Below are 22,789 nucleotides of genomic sequence, written 5' to 3'. Positions count from 1 at the left end.
GCGGCTCGTGAGCCACATGCGGCTCTTTGGCCCCCTTAGTGTGGCTCTTCCTAAGCCTTAGGAGTACCCTAATTAAGTTAATAACAATGTACCTACCTATATAGTTTAAGTTTAAAAAATTTGGCTCTCAAAAGAAATTTCAATCGTTGTACTGTTGATATTTGGCTCTGTTGACTAATGAGTTTGCCGACCACTGGTCTAGGAGATTCATCTGCCACCAGAACTACGATTTCCAGCATTCCTGGTGCTCCCCGTGCTCTTGGTTTTCACTTCCTGCTCTGTCTCCGTCCCATGGCCTCCCACTCTGCCAAGTCCTCCAAGCCGCCAGCTCTCCCTCTCTGCTCTCCGTCTGGCGGCTTGGGGAGCCAAGTTCCTCAAGCCACTCCACTCTCTGCTGGCTCTCCCGCTCTGCTCTCTGCCCGGTGGCTTGGGGGCATGGCTCCCTCGGTCTCTGGGAGTGACTGAGGGAGCCACGTCCCCCCCAAGCCTTCGGCTCTCCTGCTCTGCTCTCCGCCTGGCAGCTTGGGGGAGCGACTGAGGGAGTCACGTCTCCCCAAGCCGCTGCTCTCCTGTTCTGCTTTCCACCTGGCACCCGTGTATGCAAATTAACCCACCATCTTTGTTGGGTTAATTTGCATACTCCTGATTGGTTGGTGGGCATTGCGGCAGGATGGTCGATTTACATGTTTCTCTTTTATTATATAGGATGGGAGGAGATAGGCAAAAAAATAAACAAATAAATTCTACAGTATATTGGGAAATTATGTATTATGTGGGAAAATAAAACAAGGAAGGATGATAGCAGTGTTGTTGGCTTGATGTTGTAGTTTTCCTGGTTAGGGAGTACAGGAAGTCACTGAGAAAAAGACATGTGGGCAAATATTTAAAGGTGATGAGAGAGGTAAACTATAAGACTATATGGGAAAGGAATGTTTCAAGCAGAGGGAGCAGGGAGCTTAAAGGACCTGAAGGTGGGGAGTAGACCAGGTGTATTGTAGGTCTTGTAGCAGCAAGGTGGCCAAAATGGCTGGAATGGTGACCAGGACAGGGAATTGGAGACATAATGTGGGGCCAGATTATTTAGGACTTACAGGCCATTGTAAGCACTTTGATCTTTGCTCTGAGTAAGGAGGGGAGCCATTATTGGAGGGATTTAAGCAGTGGAGTAATATGATCATATTTCTATTTTAAAAGGATCAAGATCACTCTTCTGAGTTGAGATTAGACTGAAGTGAGGCAAACAAAGGTAGAAACAGGGAAACCAGTTAGAAGGCTACTACAGTAATTCAAGCAAAAGATGATTATGACTCAGACCAGGAGGCAATGGTAAGTAGTAGTTGGAGTCTGTATTTTTAAAATTTTGTATAAAAGCTTTTTATGGCTTCTTGTTAGCCACAGAATAAAGGCTGAAACTTTTTAGCTCATTATTTAAGTCCCACCAGAATTTGTCATCAGGCAAAGATTCTCCCACTGTTCTTCCACCCAAACCTTCCTGGTCAGACAAATATAGAAATAGGTAATGGTTAAGAATATAGATTCTGGAGCCAAACTGTCTGTATTTAAATCCCAGCTTTACCACTTACTAGCTGTGAATAGGGACGATTCATTTAATTTTATCTCTTAAATGAAGCTAATAATAGTAATAGGGTTGTTGTAGGGACATCAACTAAAATTTGTATCATCTTTAGAATAGTGCCTAGCACACAGAAAGGGATACATAAGTTTTTGTTAAATAAATTTAAAATTCTACTCTAAATTTCTCCCTCCTCCAAAACAAAAGACAATCATTGCACAGGCCTATTCAGCACCTTTGCTCAAGACTTGTTCTCACTGGAGTGCTCTTCCCCTTCTTTCCTGCCTATGAAAATTTAACTTCTTCATTAAACATTTAATATTAATTGAGCACCTATCAGACACTGAATTAGTCGTTGAGGACATGGCAGTAAACAAGACAGAATCCTAGCCTTCAGGGAGTTTATACTCTAATGGAGAGTGCAAACCAATACACTATAGTGTGGTAAGTGTTGACTGGGTAAGTTCAGAGTTCACTAAAGGCATCGTCTTGTGGAGTTAGGGGAAGCTTCATCGAAGATGTGAGATGTCAGCTAAGACTTGAAGAAAGTGAAGGAATTAGCCTATTGAAATGGGTGTCAAGATGAGGGAAGGGGGCGAGGCTTGGAGATGAGAACAAAGTTTTGTTCACCAAACTGGAGCTTTAAGGGAGAGAGAGGCTAAAGTTGAGGCTAAACAGGTAAGCAAGAACTATGGTATAAGAGGTTTGAAAAACATTCAGGATGGGCCATCTCGAAAATCCATAGGCATCTTCCCAGATTACCTCAACCAACTTTTCTCATTCCTTCTGAATTTCTTAGTGCTCTGGCTAAAGTGGAGGGTTTACATTGGGGGAAAGTGGCAGTAACGTTGTTGGGGATGATTTGTTTTGGGCAGAAGTAGAAATGAGATGGAGGGTCAGAATCTGACATGGATTAAATTTAAAATTTTGGATGTTTCCCTGTGGATGAGTGGAAACACTAAAGATTATTCAGAGTGGGTTATCATAGAAAAGGAAAGTTCTGAGAGACAGAGAGGGAGAGATTTCTGGGAATTGTAATTCATTAAAGATAAAATTTGATTTTGAAGGGAAGAGATGAGACTAGAACAGAATGTAAGATCCAGATCATAAATGGAGTCTAAGGTATTTGGGCATTTTCCAGTAAGCAATTGGAAATCATTGGCAGATTTGATATCAGAAATAACTGGACAGTTTTGCATATTAGAAGATGAATTTAGCAACAATGTGCAGGGGTCCTCAAACTACGGCCCGCGGGCCACATGCGGCCCGCTGAAAACATTTATCCGGCCCGCCGGGTGTTTTTGCCGCCACTGTGTGCATAGGAATTTGTTCATAGTTTTTTTTTAAACTATAGTCCGGCCTTCCAACGGTCTGAGGGACAGTGAACTGGCCCCCTGTTTAAAAAGTTTGAGGACCTCTGATGTAGAGAATAAATTTGGGGTGCCCAAATCTAGAAGCAAGATCACCAGTTGGGAGGCTATTGAAGTAGTAGTCCAGGTCAAAGGTGATGAACCCAACAAAGAGCTATAGTAGATAGAGAAGGAGAAGAGGGATAAATTTGATATTATTGGAGACAAAATTGACTAGACTTGGAGATTTAACAAATGGGGGCTGAAGGGTAGGGAGGAGGAGGAGTCAAAAAAATTGCTAAAATTCTGGCTAAATACAGGAGCAGTAACAGATGGAAGAGGAGGAAGATTAATATTAGTAAAAAACTGAAAAATCAGGTTCAGGGTGCCTCTGAGACTTAGCATTGATTGATAAAGGGAAATCCAGGCTTGAAAAGTATGGATATGGGAGTCATGGATACATAGGTAGTAGTAGTTAAAGGCATGGAAGTGAATGATTATGCTGGTAGCCATTTTCTGTGTGCTAAGCACTCTCCTTAATGCTTTATATACATTGTTTTATTTGTTTTAAAATGTTTTTGTTGATTTTAGAGAGCGAGGAAGGGGAGAGAGAGAGAAACATCAATTCGAGAGAGAAACATCGATTGGTTGCCTCCCGAATGCACCTGACTGGGGATCAAATCCTCAGCCTTTTGGTGTATGGAACGAAGCTTCAACCAACCAAGCCACCTGTCCATATACATTGATTTATTTAATTCTTTTTTTTAAAATATATTTTATTGATTTTTTACAGAGAGGAAGGGAGAGAGATAGAGAGTTAGAAACATCGATGAGAGAGAAACATCAATCAGCTGCCTCCTGCACATCTCCCACTGGGGATGTGCCCGCAACCAAGGTACATGCCCCTGACCGGAATCGAACCTGGGACCCTTCAGTCCGCAGGCCGACGCTCTATCCACTGAGCCAAACCGGTTTCGGCGATTTATTTAATTCTTAAAACAACCTGTGAAGTTGTCATTCTGTAATTATGGAGTTAATAGAAGTTAAAGTGAAGACAGCGAGTACATAAAGCTCTTTCAGATTCCTGATTCTGAAAGACCTTACCTGACTCAGATAAGTTGATCTGGATGGGTTTAAATGTGGATACATTTTTTTGAGAGAACATAATTTCCATCTAATAATTTATGCTTTCTCTGTGAAATAGCATGTAAGCTTATCTCCTGAGAGTGAGAAAGGAATGTGGTAACATAGAGGGCTTGACAAGAGTAGTAGAAATTTGAAATAGCTCTTACAGTAAATGAGAGAAAATGCTGATTAAAGACATGTGGAAGGACAGTAGCATTGAGGGCCCAGCTGAAGGAGATTGAATTTATATGGTTTCAATCTTCCTGGTGATAGGATTTTTCTTCAACAGAACACAGAGCGGAAATAAAGTTGTAGTGAAGGCATTCAATTAGATTGATCCAGATTTAAGATTTTGTTGAGTGCATGTGCTAGAAAGGCTAAATTTGAGGCAGGTGGGGGAATGATGATGAAGGTTTTGATAAAAGAGTTATTTTAATAATGGATCAGAAACTCTGGAATTGATGGAGAAAGAATTTGAATACTGGAAGAGGCTGTAGAGAAAATAAAGAACTGAGATTCTGATGAAAGTGAAGAACAAAAGAGTGGTTCCGGGAGGATACTGAATTTGAGATCAAGAAATTGGGGGACTAGAAAATACGATGGATCATCCATGTGGATATTAAAATTGTCCAGGATAACAATGAAATTTGGGGTGACATTGCTCAAGGTTCCAGATAGTAAGTTGATTGGGCCTAATCATGGGCCTTTGAAAAAGGTTGACTCAGGTGTGTTTTATGGGATCAAATTATTCATTTCCCAGGACCTTTGCTTGGTGATGCAAGTAGCAGCAGAATCTCTTTTCCAGTAGATGGAAGGACTTACATGTATCTGAGTGGATCTGGACTGGTTGATGAAAGGAGTCTATCTACAATTATAAGGAATTTGCCTGAGATCACATTCTGATTGGATTCTAGAAAAGCCCACGCTCTTTCCAGTAAACCTGGTGTTTTTGCAACAAGTTGAGCTGCTTCTACTCAATTTTTTTAATCTTTTCAAATGTTTGGGAGAGCAGTTTTTTTGTTTTTGTTTTTTAATTTTAGCTTCTCCAGAGTTAATGAGTTTTTTAGTGGCAAGCATCTATAAAGTGAAGTAGAAATCTATTCAAGGAGTACCTTAAACAAAAACTTAACCTGAAGCAGTCAAGGTTTTTAGACACTAGGTTCAATAAGTTGATCATATTAGTTCATTTGTCTGTTCATCCATCCATCCAATAGCAGTTTGAGAACACTGTATTTGGAATAAATTGAACTAAGTATAAATTGACTGATTTTGTTTTATTTATATCTTTTATCATCTCTAGCTGCCTATCCCCACCGTTTGAATCTCTTTTACCTTGCCAATGATGTCATCCAGAACTGTAAAAGGAAAAACGCAATCATATTCCGTGAATCATTTGCTGATGTACTTCCTGAAGCAGCTGCTCTAGTGAAGTAAGTAAATTCTTACTGGTCTTTGGGATCTAAGCTTAGAAAATGTAGAATTTTAGATTCCATTTTTACCCATTACTAAGAACTGTAATAGTTGTACATGCTTAAGGATCCAAGAATATTTTGTCCAAGTTATTCATTGTAACCTTCCTGCTAATGTACACATTTTTTTCTTTCAAAAACTCTTTGTTCCCTTTTTGAAAGTTTGTTATTTACAGTCTGCCTCTTCTGGCCTACCTTGCCATATGTATCTCCTGGTCATACTCTCTGGCTACTTCTTTCCAACCGCTTCTTCTGTTTTTGTGGGGGTTTTTACACATTTGCCTACTTTTTTAGAGTTTTTCTGAAATTTTGTTCCCTTCACGAAGTCTGTGTAATTAAAGGGGAATGGAGATATTTATTCCCAACTCCATATTGATTTATTTCATTCTTAGCAAAATTATATCCAGCATTTTCCAAAATGCTGGAACACATATCTGATCTTATTTTTGCCCTGTACTAATTGTTTTTCTTGTGTTTTATCCATATTTGAAAGTTGTTTGGTATAGGAGACACACACACACACACAATTGGAAGGAAAATAATCATATGGAACAATCAAAATAGCTAAATATTTCCTCAAATTATATATTTATTAGCTTAATATATTTGTATAAATATATTAACATAATATACTACTGACCCATTTGTTAGTATTAACCCCATCATAGCTAAATGATCCTTGTTCCTTCCTTTGGATTATTAACTTGAGATACATACTTTGGTATTACAAAAGGTCAAAATATGGCCCTGCCTGAATGTACTAAGTCAGTGGTCGGCAAACTGTGGCTCGCAAGCCACATGCGGCTCTTTGGCCCCTTGAGTGTGGCTCTTCCACAAAATACCGACTTCTGCGCATGGGCCACGAAGTTTCAATTGCACTGTACGTGCGTGCCCGCACGTGGTATTTTGTGGAAGCGCCACACTCAAGGGGCCAAAGAGCCGCATGTGGCTTGCGAGCCGCAGTTTGCCGACCACTGTACTAAGTGATAAAGATTTATACACATGTCAGGAATACATAAAATAACAATTGCACCTAACATTTATTGAACACTTGAAATTGACCAGATATTTTACAAAGTGCTATGTGTGCTTTAAGTCATTTAATCCCGAGAACAACTTTATAAAGTAGCTACTACTACTATTCCATTTTAAGGAGGAGGAAACTGGCTTAGAGAGATTAAATAACTGGCCTAAATTCTCACAGCTCCCTGGGTGGAGGGGGAGTGTCCTGTAGAATTCCCACCCAAGCCTGTCTAGACTCCAAAGCCCATGTTCTTTGCCACTTACCCACTAGTATGTGCTGCCTCTTTACATATATAAACCCAGTAATTTTAAGTAAGAAAAGCAGTATGCCAGGTGATCCCCACTTAGAGTTTCTGCTGTAAATGTCACTGTAGTCTTTTTAAAATTTAACCTAGTCTTCCCTAGACTTAAGATTTCATGACCTAATTCATGGTTGTCAGCTTTTATTTTACAATGTGAAGATATTTTTTAAAACAACTACTTTGTATTTCTATTACTATTTCACAGTAAAAGATGGGAAGGACATAATCTCAAAATAAAGTACAGTCCTTTAAATTAAAATTTTAAGCTCTGAAAATGTTCTTAACTCAATGAAGGGTATCTTTAGAAACATCTAATAAATATCAGACTTAATGGTAAAATAATAAAAGCATTCCAAGATGGGTGCCTTCTATTATACTATTCTTTATTTTATTGGATATCCCATTCATTTCTAAATAAATAAGAAGAATGCATTTAGAAGAGACAGAATTGTCTTTATTTGCATATCATATGATTACCCACATCAGGGGTGGGCAACCTTTTTCTGTAAAGGGTCAGGTAGTAAGCGTTTTAGGATTTGCAGGCCATAGGATCTCTGTCCCAAGTATTCAACTTTGCCATTCTTGCATGAAAGCAGCCATAGACAATACATAAATGGGATGGCTTTGTTCAAATAAAACTTCATTTACAGAAATAGGCAGCAGGCCAGATTTGGCTCAAGTTTGGTAGTTTACCAACCTGTGGCCTACATAGAATCAACTAATAAGAGAGTTCAGTTAAATAGCCAGATTCAAGTTCAACCTAGAAAAGCAGTACCTTTCCTATACTGTATATGTTAGCAGTAACCAATTAAAAAATTTAAGTTCCAGGAAGGTAACATAGATGAGTGAAGTGAGTTGAATGTGAGGAATATCCATCAAAAAGGGACAGCAGCTATTCTGCCCTTAGCCCATGGCAATAAAGAAATATGAGCCCAGTATTAAAAACACTGCCAGACCTTGCAAAGACTTTTTTTTACTCTTTAAACTAAGTCAAAATGTGGATTTTTATATGAAGTCTTCCATTTTTTAAATGTGTAAAACTAAATCACGTTAAAAAAATATTGTTTGCCAAATAAAACACATCTGATGACTAAATTTGAGCCATAGACAACCTATTAGAGACCTCTGTAATAGGCATTATTTTATTCTTTTAGAACCTTTAAGGAGTTACTTGATTTCACTTGATTAAAAGTTGTTATGGGGTGAACTCACTGTCGTATGTTAAGGGAGATGGCCAGAGGGAAAATTAGTTCTTTTGGATGGGTTAGGGGACTTTTTCTTTCCAAATAATAATCTAATTATTCCAGTTCCTTTTTATTATAGTTCAGTTTATCCTTCCCTCACTGGTTTGAAATTTCATAGGTTGAGAACCTGGATGTGCTAGTTATTATTGTAATGAAAATATTCATGTGAGCCCTAGCTGGTGTGACTCAGTTGGTTGGAGTGTTGTCCCATACACTGAAAGGTTGCGGGTTCAATTCCAGTTGGGCACATACCCAGGTGCAGGTTTGATCCCAGGTTAGCGGTACTATAGGAGGCAACCAATTGATGTTTCTCTCTCTCCTCTCTCTTTCTAAAAATGTGTGTGTGTGTGTGTGTGTGTGTGTGTGTGTGTGTGTGTGTGTGAGTGAGAGAGAGAGAGAGGAGGGAGGGGGGGAAGGGGCATAAATGAAGGTAACCTGGTGATATTTATTTGCTATTTGTATCCTAGAGATCCTAGCTAAGGGGCAAAAATGCCAATTCATCTGCATGTATACATCATTGTGAGAACAGAATAGTTGAATATCAATTTGAAGCACAGGGAAAGTGTCTTTATGAATGTCAGAGTTGAGTTATCATTTGGAAAACTAGGGATTATTCTTCCACTTCAATAAGTTTTTTATTTTATTTTTTTACCAATAAGTTTTATACACATGTTATATAGGTTGTAGAAGAATCCCTATAACTGAAGGTTTGTTTGTATTATATCAGAACTTTCCTAATGCCTGTTTCTATCCCAGGTTTTCAGAAAAGGCAGTCATTTTTGCTTTTAAATTCTCTTCAGTTGAACTGAAAAGTGCATTTATGCTGATTATTATCATCAGAGCTTAATGTGTTTTGTTTGTTTGTTTGTTTTTACTTTGATGGTATAAAGATGGGTATATGACCTTTATTGGGAAAATATACCATGACAGATTTTTGGGAAATGATGAGATTGGTACTCTGAAATAAACCCAACTTAAGAGATTCTGATGACCTCATGGCTAGTTGTTTGTTAGTGAAGAAAGTCTTGAAACCTTTTGGAGTTTGAATTTTGGCAGTTTTCTCACCTTCTTGCTAAACTGTCAGACTTGCCTTTCTGCTGTATTTATACACTTTCTCTCGGAGACTTATCTACTCATGGATTTAGCTGTTACTCATGTACTAATAACTACTATATCTGTATCCCTAGATTTTTTACTATGTATTTGATTACTTTCTGGGAATTACTGCTTCATTGCTACCTGATGATATTCAGCTCAAAATGTCTAAAACAATAATATACCTTATATTTGTATAAAGCCCTACTCCTATAATTTGTGTGCAAGTATATTATATATTGAAATTGTTATACAATGTTATTTGAAACTCACAGTAACCAACTTTGCAGGTAAGCAGATTAGATTTTGTTTTTCCTTTTTACAAAATGAGAACACTGAAACTCAGAACAGTTAAGAAATTGCCCAAAGTAAAATGACAATTTAGTGCCGAAACCGGTTTGGCTCAGTGGATAGAGCGTCGGCCTGCGGCCTGAAAGGTCCCAGGTTCGATTCCGGTCAAGGGCATGTACCTGGGTTGCGGGCACATCCCCAGTAGGAGATGTGCAGGAGGCAGCTGATCGATGTTTCTCTCTCATCGATGTTTCTAACTCTCTATCTCTCTCCCTTCCTCTCTGTAAAAAATCAATAAAATATATTTTTTAAAAAAATGACAATTTAGTGAAAGAGCCGAGACTGAAACTGAGATTTTTCTGACTCTTAGTCCTCTATTATTTTTACTCTAGTACATAGTCTTTCTAAACTTAATTTATAGGTGTGGTGTTTTTTTTATCTTATAATGGTCTCTTAGTAATTTTAGATTCTTATCTCTTTATTTCTTAGTCACTTACTAGGGACTGATTCTTCTGTTGTTTCTTCCTCCTCTTCTCTCTGCCTTTTAATTTCCCATTATCTCTATTTAATATATTTGTATTATTATATCATCCTTCTAACTAGTTTCTCAGTTTCTGATATATTTTTCATTCACTTTAGGCTACATACACATTGATGTCCAGACATATAATGGCTTAAGGCCATAGGCTCTGGAACCAAGGTACATGGGTTTGAATCCTGGTTTTGCCACCTTCCAGCTCTATAACTTTAGGCAATTTAAATTAGCCTCAGTTTTCTTATCTGTATAATGGAGCCAGTAATAAATAGTACCTACCCCACAGAATGAGGGAACTGAGTTAATAGTACATATAAAGAGCTTAGAACAGTGACTGGCATATAATAAACACTTAATAAATGTTAGTTGCTGCTGTGATGATGAGCCCGGCTGAGTAGAAGCTCTTCATTGATAACCTGACCAATAGAGTGTTGCTGGGGTGCACTGCCAAGAGCTGGGGTTTGATCTTGCTCTTCTTCTATTGAGTCTTTTACGGGTTCCTGGCTGCACTTTTCACATTCACAATGCTTCAGACTCAGAACGATGAGGTTCCAAAATAGTGCGACCAGACTTCTAGTCCAGGACTTAGGGTTTTTCCAAAACTAGTGTCTATGTTGGAATATTCATTCAGTATGTTTGATCCAGAGTCCTATGAAAGGTACATTGAAAACATTATGGCCCTAGCAGGTTTGGCTCAGTGGACAGAGCGTCGGCCTGTGGACCAAAGGGTCCCGGGTTCGATTCTGGTCAAGGGCACATACCTTGGTTGCAGGCTCCTCTTCTGTCTGGGCCCTGGTCAGGGGTGTGCAGGAGGCAACCAATCGATGTGCTTCTCTCACATTGATATTTCTTTTTGTCTTTCCCTCTCCCACTCTCTCTAAAAAAAAAAAATCAATGAAAAAAATACCCTTGGTAAGGATTAAAAAATTAAATAAATAAAAAAGAAAACTTGATGAAGTTTCTAGAGATTTAGAAGAATTTCACAGTCTGTCCTGATGGAGTACTTTTTGAAGGGTCCAGTTTATGTTGCATGTCAGTTTCCTGTTATCGTACTTCAGGCATGCAGTGGTTTGGATGATCCTGACTAACTCTCCAGGGGACACCTCAAGGAGAACTAAGGATAGAATGCTTCAGTATTCCTAAGAGTGACAACAACTCTTATCAGCTTATCCTCCCAATTTTATTATAGACAAAGTATTTTTCCATGTTATTGCATGTCCAGCTTGGCTTTGGTGCTAGTTGTACGCCAAAAGAAGCAATAGTCAAATGCAAGATTATTGGACACCTAACCTGAAAAACTATGATGATTGTGACAGGTTTTTAGGACAAGTTGTGTTCAAAATCACAATATATACATAGTAGGAGTTAGACTATCGCCACAGAGTAAATGTTGTGTTGTCTTCATTTTGTGTTAGCGGGAACTGGCATGCTAGAATCATGAGACCACCTTAGAGAAAGGGTGGGGTGGTACATGACATTGGGATAACATCATGATGTGCTTCCTGATCATAGTGTTCAGTGTCCTCTGAAGTAACTGTTGCCTCTGCTGCCTTTTGGAGCTGTTGTACAGTCACCCAATAGGGCCTGTGAACACCTGATTCTGAACATGTAGAATGGAGGTCTTGTCCTATTTTTATGTGGTTTAATTACCACATAAGCTTAATGAGCTGTGCTCTATAAACATTTTATAGATTAAACATGGGTTAACTGTCATATTTTTATGCCAGCAAAGTTTTAGGGATAAAATGGTACCTGATCGACATGCAGTGACTTGATAGCTGAAAAAATAAATGTGGTGTGTGGAGAAGTTCTGTATGTGAAGAAGAAAAAAGAAAAGAAAAATGGATTTAAAAGGTTGTCTTGGAGGTCAGGGAGTGAAAAACAAGCCACAGAGTGGGAGAAAATATTGCAGTGCAATCAACAATGGGATCATAAAGAATTACAAAATAGGAAGAAAAAGGCCAAAAATAAATAAAAGAGTTTACCTGGCACTTACTATACTAGAAATTAAAACAGAAATTGTTTAAATACCTATTAATTACTTTAAAATGTATATATTTTTTGCCCTAACCAGTTTGGCTCAATGGATAGAGCGTCGGCCTGCGGACTCAAGGGTCCCAGGTTCGATTCCAGTCAAGGGCATGTACCTTGGTTGCGGGCACATCCCCAGTAGGGAGTGTGCAGGAGGCAGCTGATTGATGTTTCTCTTTCATCGATGTTTCTAATTCTCCATCCCTTTCCCTTTCTCGCTGTAAAAAATCAATAAAAAAATATATAAAATAATAATATGTATATATTTTTTATTGATCCCAGAGAGGAAGGGAGCGGGAGAGAGAAATTGAAACATCAATGATGAGAGAGAATCATTGATTGGCTGCCTCCTGCATGCCCCCTTCTGGGGATTGAGCCCACAACCCGGGAAAAAGGGGACATCTGTAATACTTTCAACAATAAAGATAAATTTTTTAAAAAACCCAATAAAAACATCCTCGGGTGAGGATTAAAAAAGAATTGTTAAGTAGGTAAAAGGTAGCTACTAACTACTAGAAAAGAATAAAAGAACTCTAAGGTACGGTGGGACTACTTCTGGACCTGAGGGAAAAGTAAATGAGGAGCCCCCTCTTCTCCCAGCTGAGACTCAAACCTGAGGAAAGAGGGAATTGCTACCTGCACATGCTACTTGTCACTGTACTAGCTAAGAAACAGGTGGAGAGCACTCATCACTGAACTGCAAGAGCAACCCCCCACCAAGATGCCTGTATGCTTGCTGATCCACTTAAGAGCAGAATAGAGCACCAAAAGAATCCCTACAGCCAATTCCAGCCTCTCAGTGTCACTCTAGGGCCCTCTATTGGCAGAGTCTAACAAAGAGCCAAGGGTTCATTCTGGCTCCAGTAGCACCAAGAAGGGTGGCTTAGAGCAGAGAGGCAATAAATTAATATCTGGCACATATACATTTTAAAGTTCACCAATACCAAAATTAGCAAGATTGTGGCACAATGGGAACTCTCATATACTGTTGGTTTGAGGGTTGGTGGGTATAAAACAACTTCCTTTTGAAAAGTTTGTTATAGCCCTGGCTGCTTTGGCTCAGTGAATAGAGCATTGGCCTGCGGACTGAAGGGTCCCAGGTTCAGTTCTGGTCAAGGGCACATGCCCAGGTTGCGGGCTCGATCCCCAGTGTGGGGCATGCAGGAGGCAGCTGATCAATGATTCTCTCTCAATGATGTTTCTATCTCTCTCTCCCTCTCCCTTCCTCTCTGAAATCAATAAAAATATTTTTTAAGCCCTAAGTGGTTTGGCTCAGTGGATAGAGCATCAGCCTGTGGACTGAAGGGTCCCAGGTTTGATTCTGGTCAAGGGCATGTACCTTGGTTGTGGGCACATCCCCAGTAGGGGGTGTGCAGGAGGCAGCTGAATGATGTTTCTCTCTCATCTATGTTTCAAACTCTCTATCCCTCTCCCTTCCTCTCTGTAAAAAATCAATAAAATATATATATATATATTTAAAATGCCCATACCTTTAAAAAAATAAAGATAAAAAAATAAAAAGTTTGTTATGTACACCCTGTGATCTTGGGATTCCACCCCTAGTCTTTTAAAAGCCCTGAGAAACTTTTGTATATGTACAGCAAATTGATGGAAGAGAATTTTTATAGCAACAGTATTTGTGGTAATGAAAATTTGGAAACAGCCCAGATATATATTGCAAACTTATTTAAATCTTGGGGTATTAAATAAAATTTGGAAAACAACCCAGATATTATATACTGCAAACTTAAACCTTGGGGTATTAAAACTTTAAAATGTTAGAATAAAATATGAAAAATTTTATGACAAAGAGAGTTAAAAAGCTCTTAAAACACAAAGAACAATAAATAAATGTATTTATGAATTTATTTACATCAAAATTAAACTTCTGTGTTATAGAATAAGCCATAAAATTAAAGACAAGTGACACACTAGGGAAGATATTTGTTATAAGCAAATAAAAAAGATAAGTTATAAAATGGTCATTATTTTAGGAGATACGGAGTAGTAAATTTTTAGAGATAAAATTTATCTCCACTCTAATTTCTGAATTTTTAATTATTATTTTTTAAGCTTCACTTGATATTTTTCCCATTGATTTTTAGAGAGAGTGGATAGGGTGGGGAGAGAAAGAAAGATTGACATGGAAGAGACACATTGATTGTTTGGCAAGAGTCTCAACCATGGCCGAGGATGAACCTGCAACCCAGATACGTGCCCTTGACTGGGAATTGAACCTGCGACCCTCTTTCTGGTCCATGGGCCAAGCTCTAACCACAGTACACACTGGCCAGGCCTAATTTCTGAGTTTTTAAAAAATATTGCTAAGCCTTGTCTTATTCTGTACTCATACAATTGATTTTTTAGACCAGATTCTTTATTATTAGATTATATCTTATTAGAGTCAGTCTATCTTTTGGGAGGCTAGTTGTGTCAATGCATTCCCTGAGTGGCCCTCTCAACTTCATATTCATCAATAAGTTCAGTGTGTTGTCCATAGCCTCATCTGTGTCATTCATAGAACTGAATAAGAGTGCTTAAGATTTTAGTCCTAGACATGTAGAAAAAAGTTTTAAAATAAACATCAAAAGACATTTGGACAATAATTTTGTTGATAACTTTATTTTTAGGTCTATAGTTTGAGATATATTAACATTTTTTATCTATCTCACTTTTTCTTTCTCCTCAGGGATCCATCTGTCTCTAAATCTGTAGAACGAATCTTTAAAATCTGGGAGGACAGAAATGTTTACCCAGAAGAAATGATTATGGCATTAAGAGAAGCTTTGAGTAAGTGTCTTTTCTCTCCTAGAAGGAAATTTGAGTCATTGTTCAGACTTTAAAATTGTATATATTTTGTAGATTTGGTTCTGTTGCTTAATAATGAAATAGAAAGTTTTGGATCTGACCTTGTTTGTTTAAAATTAAATACTTATAAAAATCCGAATTAAAATTTAAGTAGAATTGGTTTGGGGAGGGTTGGATTTTGTTTTTATTGACTAAAGAAAGTCAAGCATATAAGTGATGATGGTCATCTAATTATTCCATTTGCTTTACGTCAAGTGTTTAAACTAAAGTTCACTTTTTGTGCTTAATAATTACTGCCCTGTCCTCTTACTGTTGGAGAATTTTTGGACCGGATTTCAGTTTTCACTAAGTATTTGATATTAAGCATATATTGGCATTCTTTAGTCTCTATTTTGGTTTAGATTTACAGTAAGTGGCATGCATATTTTTTAAAAAGTTATTTAGTTCCTATGTATTAGATACATGTAATTAAGTCATGGAATAGAAGCTGGTGATATCTTAAATCATGACCATTATTGACTAGAAATTTGCTTTACAAATAGCAACTTCTAAGAAGCTGTTAAATTCTTCATTGGAATGTGTTAACTGGTATTTTTAAGCTTCCTGTCCTATTCTCAAAATCAGTCATTTCATTGACAGTAGAAATCATGTTTATTTGACAGCTTCTTAGAGATCTGGTAGGTGTTTTATTTATTTTTTTTTAAATAAAAATGAAAGAAAAGGAAAGAAAGAAACAACACACAGTCTCGGATTGCCTTTTTTCGTGCTACAACTTTGACACTCAAGTGGACAGACAGAACAGCTTCCCATAATGCCAGATTGCAAAAACTGAAATGTTTTCCAGGTACCACTTTCAAAACTCAGAAGCAGCTGAAAGAAAATCTGAACAAACAACCGAATAAGCAGTGGAAGAAATCACAAAGTAAGGAATAAAATCTCAACTAATATAAAATTAACTCCTCTTTTTGGAGCAGAAGAAAATGTAGACCATTTGACATCATACCTCGCATAAACTGTGGGCAAACCTGTGTTTTCCAGGCCTGGGAGGCTCCCAGTGACTTACACTAAACAAGCCATCATGGAGTTACTTCTTAAAAACAAAATAAAACAAAAACTACTTTTAAACAAAGAAAATGCAGGAAGAGGGTTTAAATGAGTGAAGATTCAAGAGTAGTTGGGGGATTGAAAGAAGAAAATAAATACTTGATAGTGCCCAGGCTAACTCTCAGGTTCAAAGATATATGAAGTTAGAGGCAGCTGGCATTAAACAACAGAGCTGAAGAGGAGACTAGGCATTAAGAAGCATTTCTGTGGGAGCCATGAAATCCTTCAGATTTGGGGATACACTCTACCAGATTAGACATGGGCCTCAGATCAGGCCAGAAGCTCATTCTCTAATTTACCCAGCATGAGATCAAGGGAGTGGAATACTGCATGTAATAGGCTGCTGTGGGCCAAACAGGAATATTGAGAAAGACCTGAAGGTGTGGAGGGAACAAGGTAAAAGACAGTGAGAATTGGGAGGTGAATCAAGACACTTGGGATGGTTTTGCTCCAGCAAGCATTTGATATTCGTCATGATTAAGGGAGTCCTCTATCTTCCTTTTGGGCATAAGTTGCATGCTTAGGAACAACAGGAGTCATCATTTCAGCCAAAGTTCCACCACAGTGGTAATGTACTTAGAACTTACTTTGCCTGTTTTTGCTATGAACTGAGTCACCAGAAAAAGAAATCCAAAGCTAAATACATAGGAATAGAGTTGATGTTTGTAAATAATTTTCTTCAGCCGGTGCTCAGGATTAATTGGATGTCCTGCTCCTTAACACTCTTATTTTGAAGTATTGAGATCCTCTTACACTCAGTCAGACTAGGAAAAAAGGTACTTCATGTATCTCAGGATCTCCAAATCAATAATTCTAGGACTTTATGACTTAAAGGGCCTATTGGAGGTAAGTCGGTCAGTCATATGTTTTTATATTGACCATGCTTGGGAATGTTTAAATTTCATATTCCACTATTCTAGATACTATGATTTAAATGTGCATGTTTGACATATGTTCAAAAGTACACCCTTAACTATAAGAGCTAAAATTTTTCTGAATATTAGTCGATATTTTCTGTCTGTATTCTTAATGATGTTTTGTTTCATTCCAACAGCATCCACGAATCCAAAAGCTGCTCTCAAATCTAAGATAGTTGCTGAATTTCGAGTAAGTTACAGAATATGTTGAACATGGCCAAAGCATTATTTACCCTTTTTGTGTTACAGCTTCCTGTGTAGTCCAGTAAGATTTATTTTTATTCAATTTGTACATCAATTATATTTTAAGTTCTAAGGGAATCCAGATTGGGATCAGATTACTTGAAGTTTTATCTGTTTCCCTAATGCAGCGGTTCTCACCCTGTGGGTCGAGACCCCTTTGGGGATCGAATGACCCTTTCACAGGGGTCGCTTAAGACCATCGGAAAACACATATATAATTACATATTGTTTTTGTGATTAATCACTATGCTTTATGTTCAATTTGTAACAATGAAAATACATCCTGCATATCAGATGTTTACATTACGATTCATAACAGTAGCAAAATTACAGTTATGAAGTAGCAACGAAAATAATTTTATGGTTGGTGGTCACCACAACATGAGGAACTGTATTAAAGGGTCGCGGCATTAGGAAGGTTGAGAACCACTGCCCTAATGGAAAAAATAACCTTACAGAAAATCTGTTACAGGCTTAGTTCTATACTGAATCCCCCAGCAAGGGGTTCATCTTTCTTTGAAGCTCTACTAAATTAGAATTTGTGTACAGTTAGAATAATAAGGCTATGTTTATCTAATTAAAATTTAAAGATTTAAAGTGGACCTTTGTTTCATTCTTAACCTTATATCCATAAATTGAATAACTAAGGAAAATGGTCTTTTTTTTTTTTTTAATCCTTACCTAAGGATATGTTTTAATTAATTTTAGAGAGAGAAGAAGGGAAAAAGAGAGAGAAACATCGATCGGTTGCTTCCCGTACATGTCCTGGCCCAGGATCGAACCCACAACTTAATGTATGTACCCTGACTGGGAATCAAACCCACAAACCTTTTGGTGTATGGGACAAGGCTCCAACCAACTCACCCACCCAGCCAGGGCAGGAAAAGGATCTTTTAAAGTATAAGACTAAAAGAATATTTTGACATGAGAATTGATATTGATATCCCTGATTATGAGGAAATGTGAAGGGTTTTATTAGGCTTTAATGGGGAAAGATAAATAAATCAGTGATCTTGTGAATGAAATTTGACTCTGCTCTGTGTTCAGTCTCAGGCCCTCATTGAAGAGCTGTTGCTATACAAGCGCTCAGAAGATCAGATAGAATTGAAGGAAAAACAGCTGTCAACTATGCGGGTGGATGTGTGTAGCACAGAAACTCTCAAATGCTTAAAAGGTAATACTTACATCCTTTTAACAAGAACAACTCAGATTTTCTTGCCAGATCTGTCATTTTCAAGTGGTAAGACTGGCTTCTTCCATAAAGAGAACCCTCAGTTGGTTGTAGAGAGCAGTTGTGCCAGCTCTGGTTTCCCAGGTACTGATTATATGCATATACATTTCGTAAGTAAATTTCTGTCCTTCACCTGTGCACATTAAACTCACACAATTTTATATGTCAATTATATCTCAAGAAAGCTGGAAAAAAGTAAGTTTAAAAACCCAAAGAAATAAATTCTGTCATTTTCTTCATTTCTGGTGCTTTCTTGATATATTAGGTTATATATAGGCAGGTGTATTTCAAATGTGTGATTAACTGGTTTGAGTATGCTCTTTAATACGGTCACTGTAATGCCTCATAAAATCTAGTTAGTTGCTCTCTTGTCCTTACATTGTAAATTATAAGTAATAGTTTTTGTTTTGTTTTTGTGTGTTAATCCTCACCTGAGGATATTTTTTTTCATTGCTTTTCAGAGAGTGGAAAGGATGGGGAGAGAGAGAGAGAGAGAGAAACATTGATGTGAGAGAGAGACACATAGACTGGTTGCCTCCCACATGGGCCCCATAGGGGGTGGGGAGCAAACCCCCAACCCAGGTATATGCCCTTGACTGGGAATCGAATCCGTGACCCTTAGGTGCTTGGGTTGACGCTCTGACCACTGAGAAACCAGCCAGGGCATAAATAATATTAATAGTTTATCATAGTATAAATCTCATGATGGTAGAAACTATCCTTTGTGCTTTAAATATATATATTTTGTTGTTGTTGTTGTTGTTGTTAACTTCAGAGAGAGGAAGGGAGAGGGAGAGAGAGAGATAGAAACATCAGTGATTAGAGAGAATAATCTATGGGCTGCCTTCTGCATGCCCCCTACTGGGGATGGAGCCTGCAGCCCAGGCATGTGCTCTGACCAGGAATCAAACCGTGACCTCCTGGTTCATAGGTCAACATTCAACCACTGAATCACACTGACTGGTAAAATTATCCTTATTTGTTCACTGCTGTATCCAGCCTAGACCAATGCTTGCTTGGTACATAATAGGCATTTAATAAATATTTTTGAAGTAATGAGTAAATGGCTACTAGATATTCATTTTGGCCTTTATTTTGTTATTGTAACATGCTTTAAATTTAACATGTTAGCTTTGCACAGTGGCAGTATCATAGTCAATGGGGTTTATCTGAGGCACGATTATTGCTAATTGAATAAATAAATAAATAAATTTAACATGTTATTAAATTTAATTCTCACAACAACCCAGAAGTATATTAAAAATTTCCATTTTATATATGAGAAATTCAAGACTTCATAAGGAGATGAATAGCTTGCCTAAGTTACACAGCTGATGAGAGACAAAGACAAAATTTGTGCCCTTTTCTAAAGCCTATTCCTACAGTCATGGGGAAAGAAGTATACTTAGAAGTGTAAGTAACAGTTCGTAATGTCACTATTGGGTTTTTTTGTGTCTGTTTTTTTTAATCCTCACCTGAGAATATTTTTTCCATTGATTGTTTTTTTAGAGAGAATGAAAGGGAGGGAGGGAAGGAAGGAAGGAAGGAAGGAAGGAAAGAGGGAGGCAGAGAGAGAGAAAGAAACATCGATGTGAGTAAGATACATCGGTTGGTTGCCTCCTGCACATACTCCAGCCAGACCAGGGATCATCTACAACCCAGTTACGTGTCCAAGACTGGGAATCAAACCCGAGACTCTCTGGTGCTCAAGTCAGTGCTCTAACCAGGGCTATAATATCATTATTGATGCAAAAATAATTGAGGGTTTGTACTCTTCATATATGAAATTATTAGACATCTTCATATAGGAAAGAAGAATTTTTAGTGTGATTCACAGAGCGGTCACTTTATCTTTACTTTTCTGAACCTTAGTTTTTTCATGTATCTTATACATTCTAGTGCAGCGGTTCTCAACCTGTGGGTCGTGAACAATGAAAATACATCCTGCATATCAGATATTTACATTACAATTCATAACAGTAGCAAAATTACAGTTATGAAGTAGCAATGAAAATAATTTTATGGTTGGTGGTCACCACAGCATGAGGAACTGTATTAAAGGGTCGCGGCATTAGGAAGGTTGAGAACCACTGTTCTAGAGGATTAAAAGTTAATGGTCTAAGTCAGGGGTGAGGAACATCCAGCCCAAGAAATCATTTGGTCTGGCCCTGCCAAGGCATTAGTAGTGAGTTCATTAAATGTTTGACCAAATATAGCAAGTTAATTTTTTAGTTGGTAATTGTGTATGGCCCACGAATTATGTTATAAATATCCATATGGCCCTTGGCAGAAAAAAGGTTCTCCACCCCTGGTCTAAGTGAACAGAATCAAGCCGCATTCCATTATTCCAAAGTAGTAGAATGGCATCAAATTTGTAAAGAAAATCAATGAACTTTCTTTTAGTTGGACTTTCTTTTGTTTACTGTGATTATTGGTACTTTCATGATGCACTATTGCTTTTTAACTCGAGCAGATTCACATGAATCATTTTAATAATCTGTTTTGTGATTTGGAGAAGCTTTTTAAAGTTGAAATTATGAGACTAAGAATATTACATATTAAGGCAGTAAGAACAGGTTCACTGATAATCTGGAGGGAGGTTTTCTTCAGAAAATTAAATTATTTACTTTTTCTTTTTTATCCTGAAATGAATACTTCCTCTGTTATTTTAGATAAGACCGGTGGGAAGAAGTTCTCCAAAGAATTTGAGGAGGCAAGCGCCAAGCTGGAGGAATTTGTGAATGGATTAGATAAGCAGGTGAAAAATGGGCCCTCACTAACAGAAGCACTGGAAAATGCTGGAATTTTCTATGAAGCACAATACAAAGAAGTAAAAGTGGTGGCCAATGTAAGTAGTAATTAGAGCTATCATATTGATTGGTTACTATATGTCAGTGACTGTTTCATGTGTTACGTAATTCAATGTGGATAAACATTATCTCCAGTTCACAGATGAAGAAGTTACTTTTGAAGAGGTTTAGAACCTTGGATAGGTAATACTAGTATAGTTAGCAAGTGGTGGAGTCTAAATTAGACCTGGGTCTTTTTGATGCTAAAGCTCATGCATACCCTGGTTATTATGCCTTATGTCTTAGAATTTCAAAGGGAGTATGTCAAGTTACTGTTACAGGATATAAAATTAGGCTGAAATATATGTAGAAAACTAGATGGAAACATTGTTACTAAATTTCATGTAAATTGACTGCGATAAGAATCCACTGAAAGGGAGTTGATAACGTCCATTTTGTACTTAATTTTTTTTAAAGTTTTAATCACCATATGTAAAAGCATATAGTATTATAGAACCCACCAGTCCCACTTCCTAAAAGCCATTCCTTTTACCTCATTTAACTATTTTTCTGGCATTTGCCTCCATATTTCTAAATTATATATCCATATGGTTCTTTCTTGGTTTATCCTATTTAAGAAAGATCTTTTAACTACTTGATGTGACAAATGAGGATTTAGCTTATATTTACCAGCCTTCCGCTTTCTCCCAGTATTATTATACAACTGTTTTAAATCTTTGTATTACCTTTGTAAAGGGAAGTACAGTTGACTCTTGAATACACAGGGTTTAGGGGTGTTGACCCTCATTCCCTGTGCTGATGAAAAACTGCATATAACATTTGACTCCCCCAAAACTTACTACTATGCAGTCATTTCTCAGTATCCACTGGGGATAGTTCCATGATCCACTGCGGATACCAAAATCTACAGATGCTCGAGTACCTTATATAAAATGACATAGAACAACACATCTGCAGATTGAAAATTCTGTTTTCGATCCATGAGTGGTTGAATTTGTGGATGGGAAACCTGGGGGATACAGAGGGCCAATGGACTCTTATAAATGGATCTGTGCAGTTCAAACCTCTGTTGTTCAAGGGTCAGCTATACTATACTATTTTTTGACCACTAACTCTAGGCTCCCTGCTTTGTAAAATGAGGATATTAACATCCTATCCTTTCCCATTAGTTTTCATCTATCTCTTCAGTGAACTATACTTTACTTACATACTGTTGTAAGGTAGATAATATTTACATTCCATTCTGTAATCATAATTGTCTTCCTTGTTTTAAAGGATGGAAATTAATAAATAAAGCTTATATTATATCTATGTAAACATTTGTTCACTGCAAGGTCTATGTTAACTATGGATATATTAGAAATATTTGGCTTTCTCATAGAATTTCTTTTTTACCTGCATTGTTTCTCTGTCACTTCAGATATTCTGAATCTACATTTTCCCCAGAGGCCTTTCTGCCTGAACTTCCATTCTCCTGATCCAGTTTTAGGTCTCTAGATCTCATCCTAGGATTAGTATTTACTGTTATTCTTAGATAAGCCCTCTATTTTGAAGATTTGTGTCTTCTTTTCTTGGTATTTTCTCATCTTGCTGGAGCACATCCTCAATAAATTTTTATATTATTTTATTTTTAAAAATT

The 22,789-nt window shown here is 37.5% G+C and overlaps 1 protein-coding gene across 8 annotated transcripts in view; it reads left to right on the top strand.

Moving 5' to 3' along the window:
• RPRD2 (regulation of nuclear pre-mRNA domain containing 2) overlaps positions 1–22,789 on the top strand; it is a 66,311-nt gene that overhangs the window by 18,095 nt on the left and 25,427 nt on the right. For 4 of the 8 annotated variants that reach the window (XM_014540686.1, XM_014540684.1, XM_005867378.2 and 1 more), the window contains exons 2-7: positions 5,348–5,477; positions 14,727–14,827; positions 15,690–15,767; positions 17,004–17,056; positions 18,157–18,283; positions 21,013–21,188. In XM_014540686.1, coding sequence (XP_014396172.1) covers positions 5,348–5,477; positions 14,727–14,827; positions 15,690–15,767; positions 17,004–17,056; positions 18,157–18,283; positions 21,013–21,188 — 665 coding nt within the window. Of the gene's footprint in view, positions 1–1,194; positions 1,327–5,347; positions 5,478–14,726; positions 14,828–15,689; positions 15,768–17,003; positions 17,057–18,156; positions 18,284–21,012; positions 21,189–22,789 lie in introns of those variants that run through there. The other 4 variants (XM_014540690.1, XM_005867379.2, XM_014540685.1 and 1 more) reach the window with 2 other exon arrangements.

Source organism: Myotis brandtii, unplaced genomic scaffold, assembly GCF_000412655.1.
Source record: "Myotis brandtii unplaced genomic scaffold, ASM41265v1 scaffold250, whole genome shotgun sequence".
Classification (NCBI taxonomy): domain Eukaryota; kingdom Metazoa; phylum Chordata; class Mammalia; order Chiroptera; family Vespertilionidae; genus Myotis; species Myotis brandtii.
The sequence above is the reverse complement of the archived record's forward strand: the minus strand, read 5'-3'. Positions and strand labels throughout refer to the sequence as shown.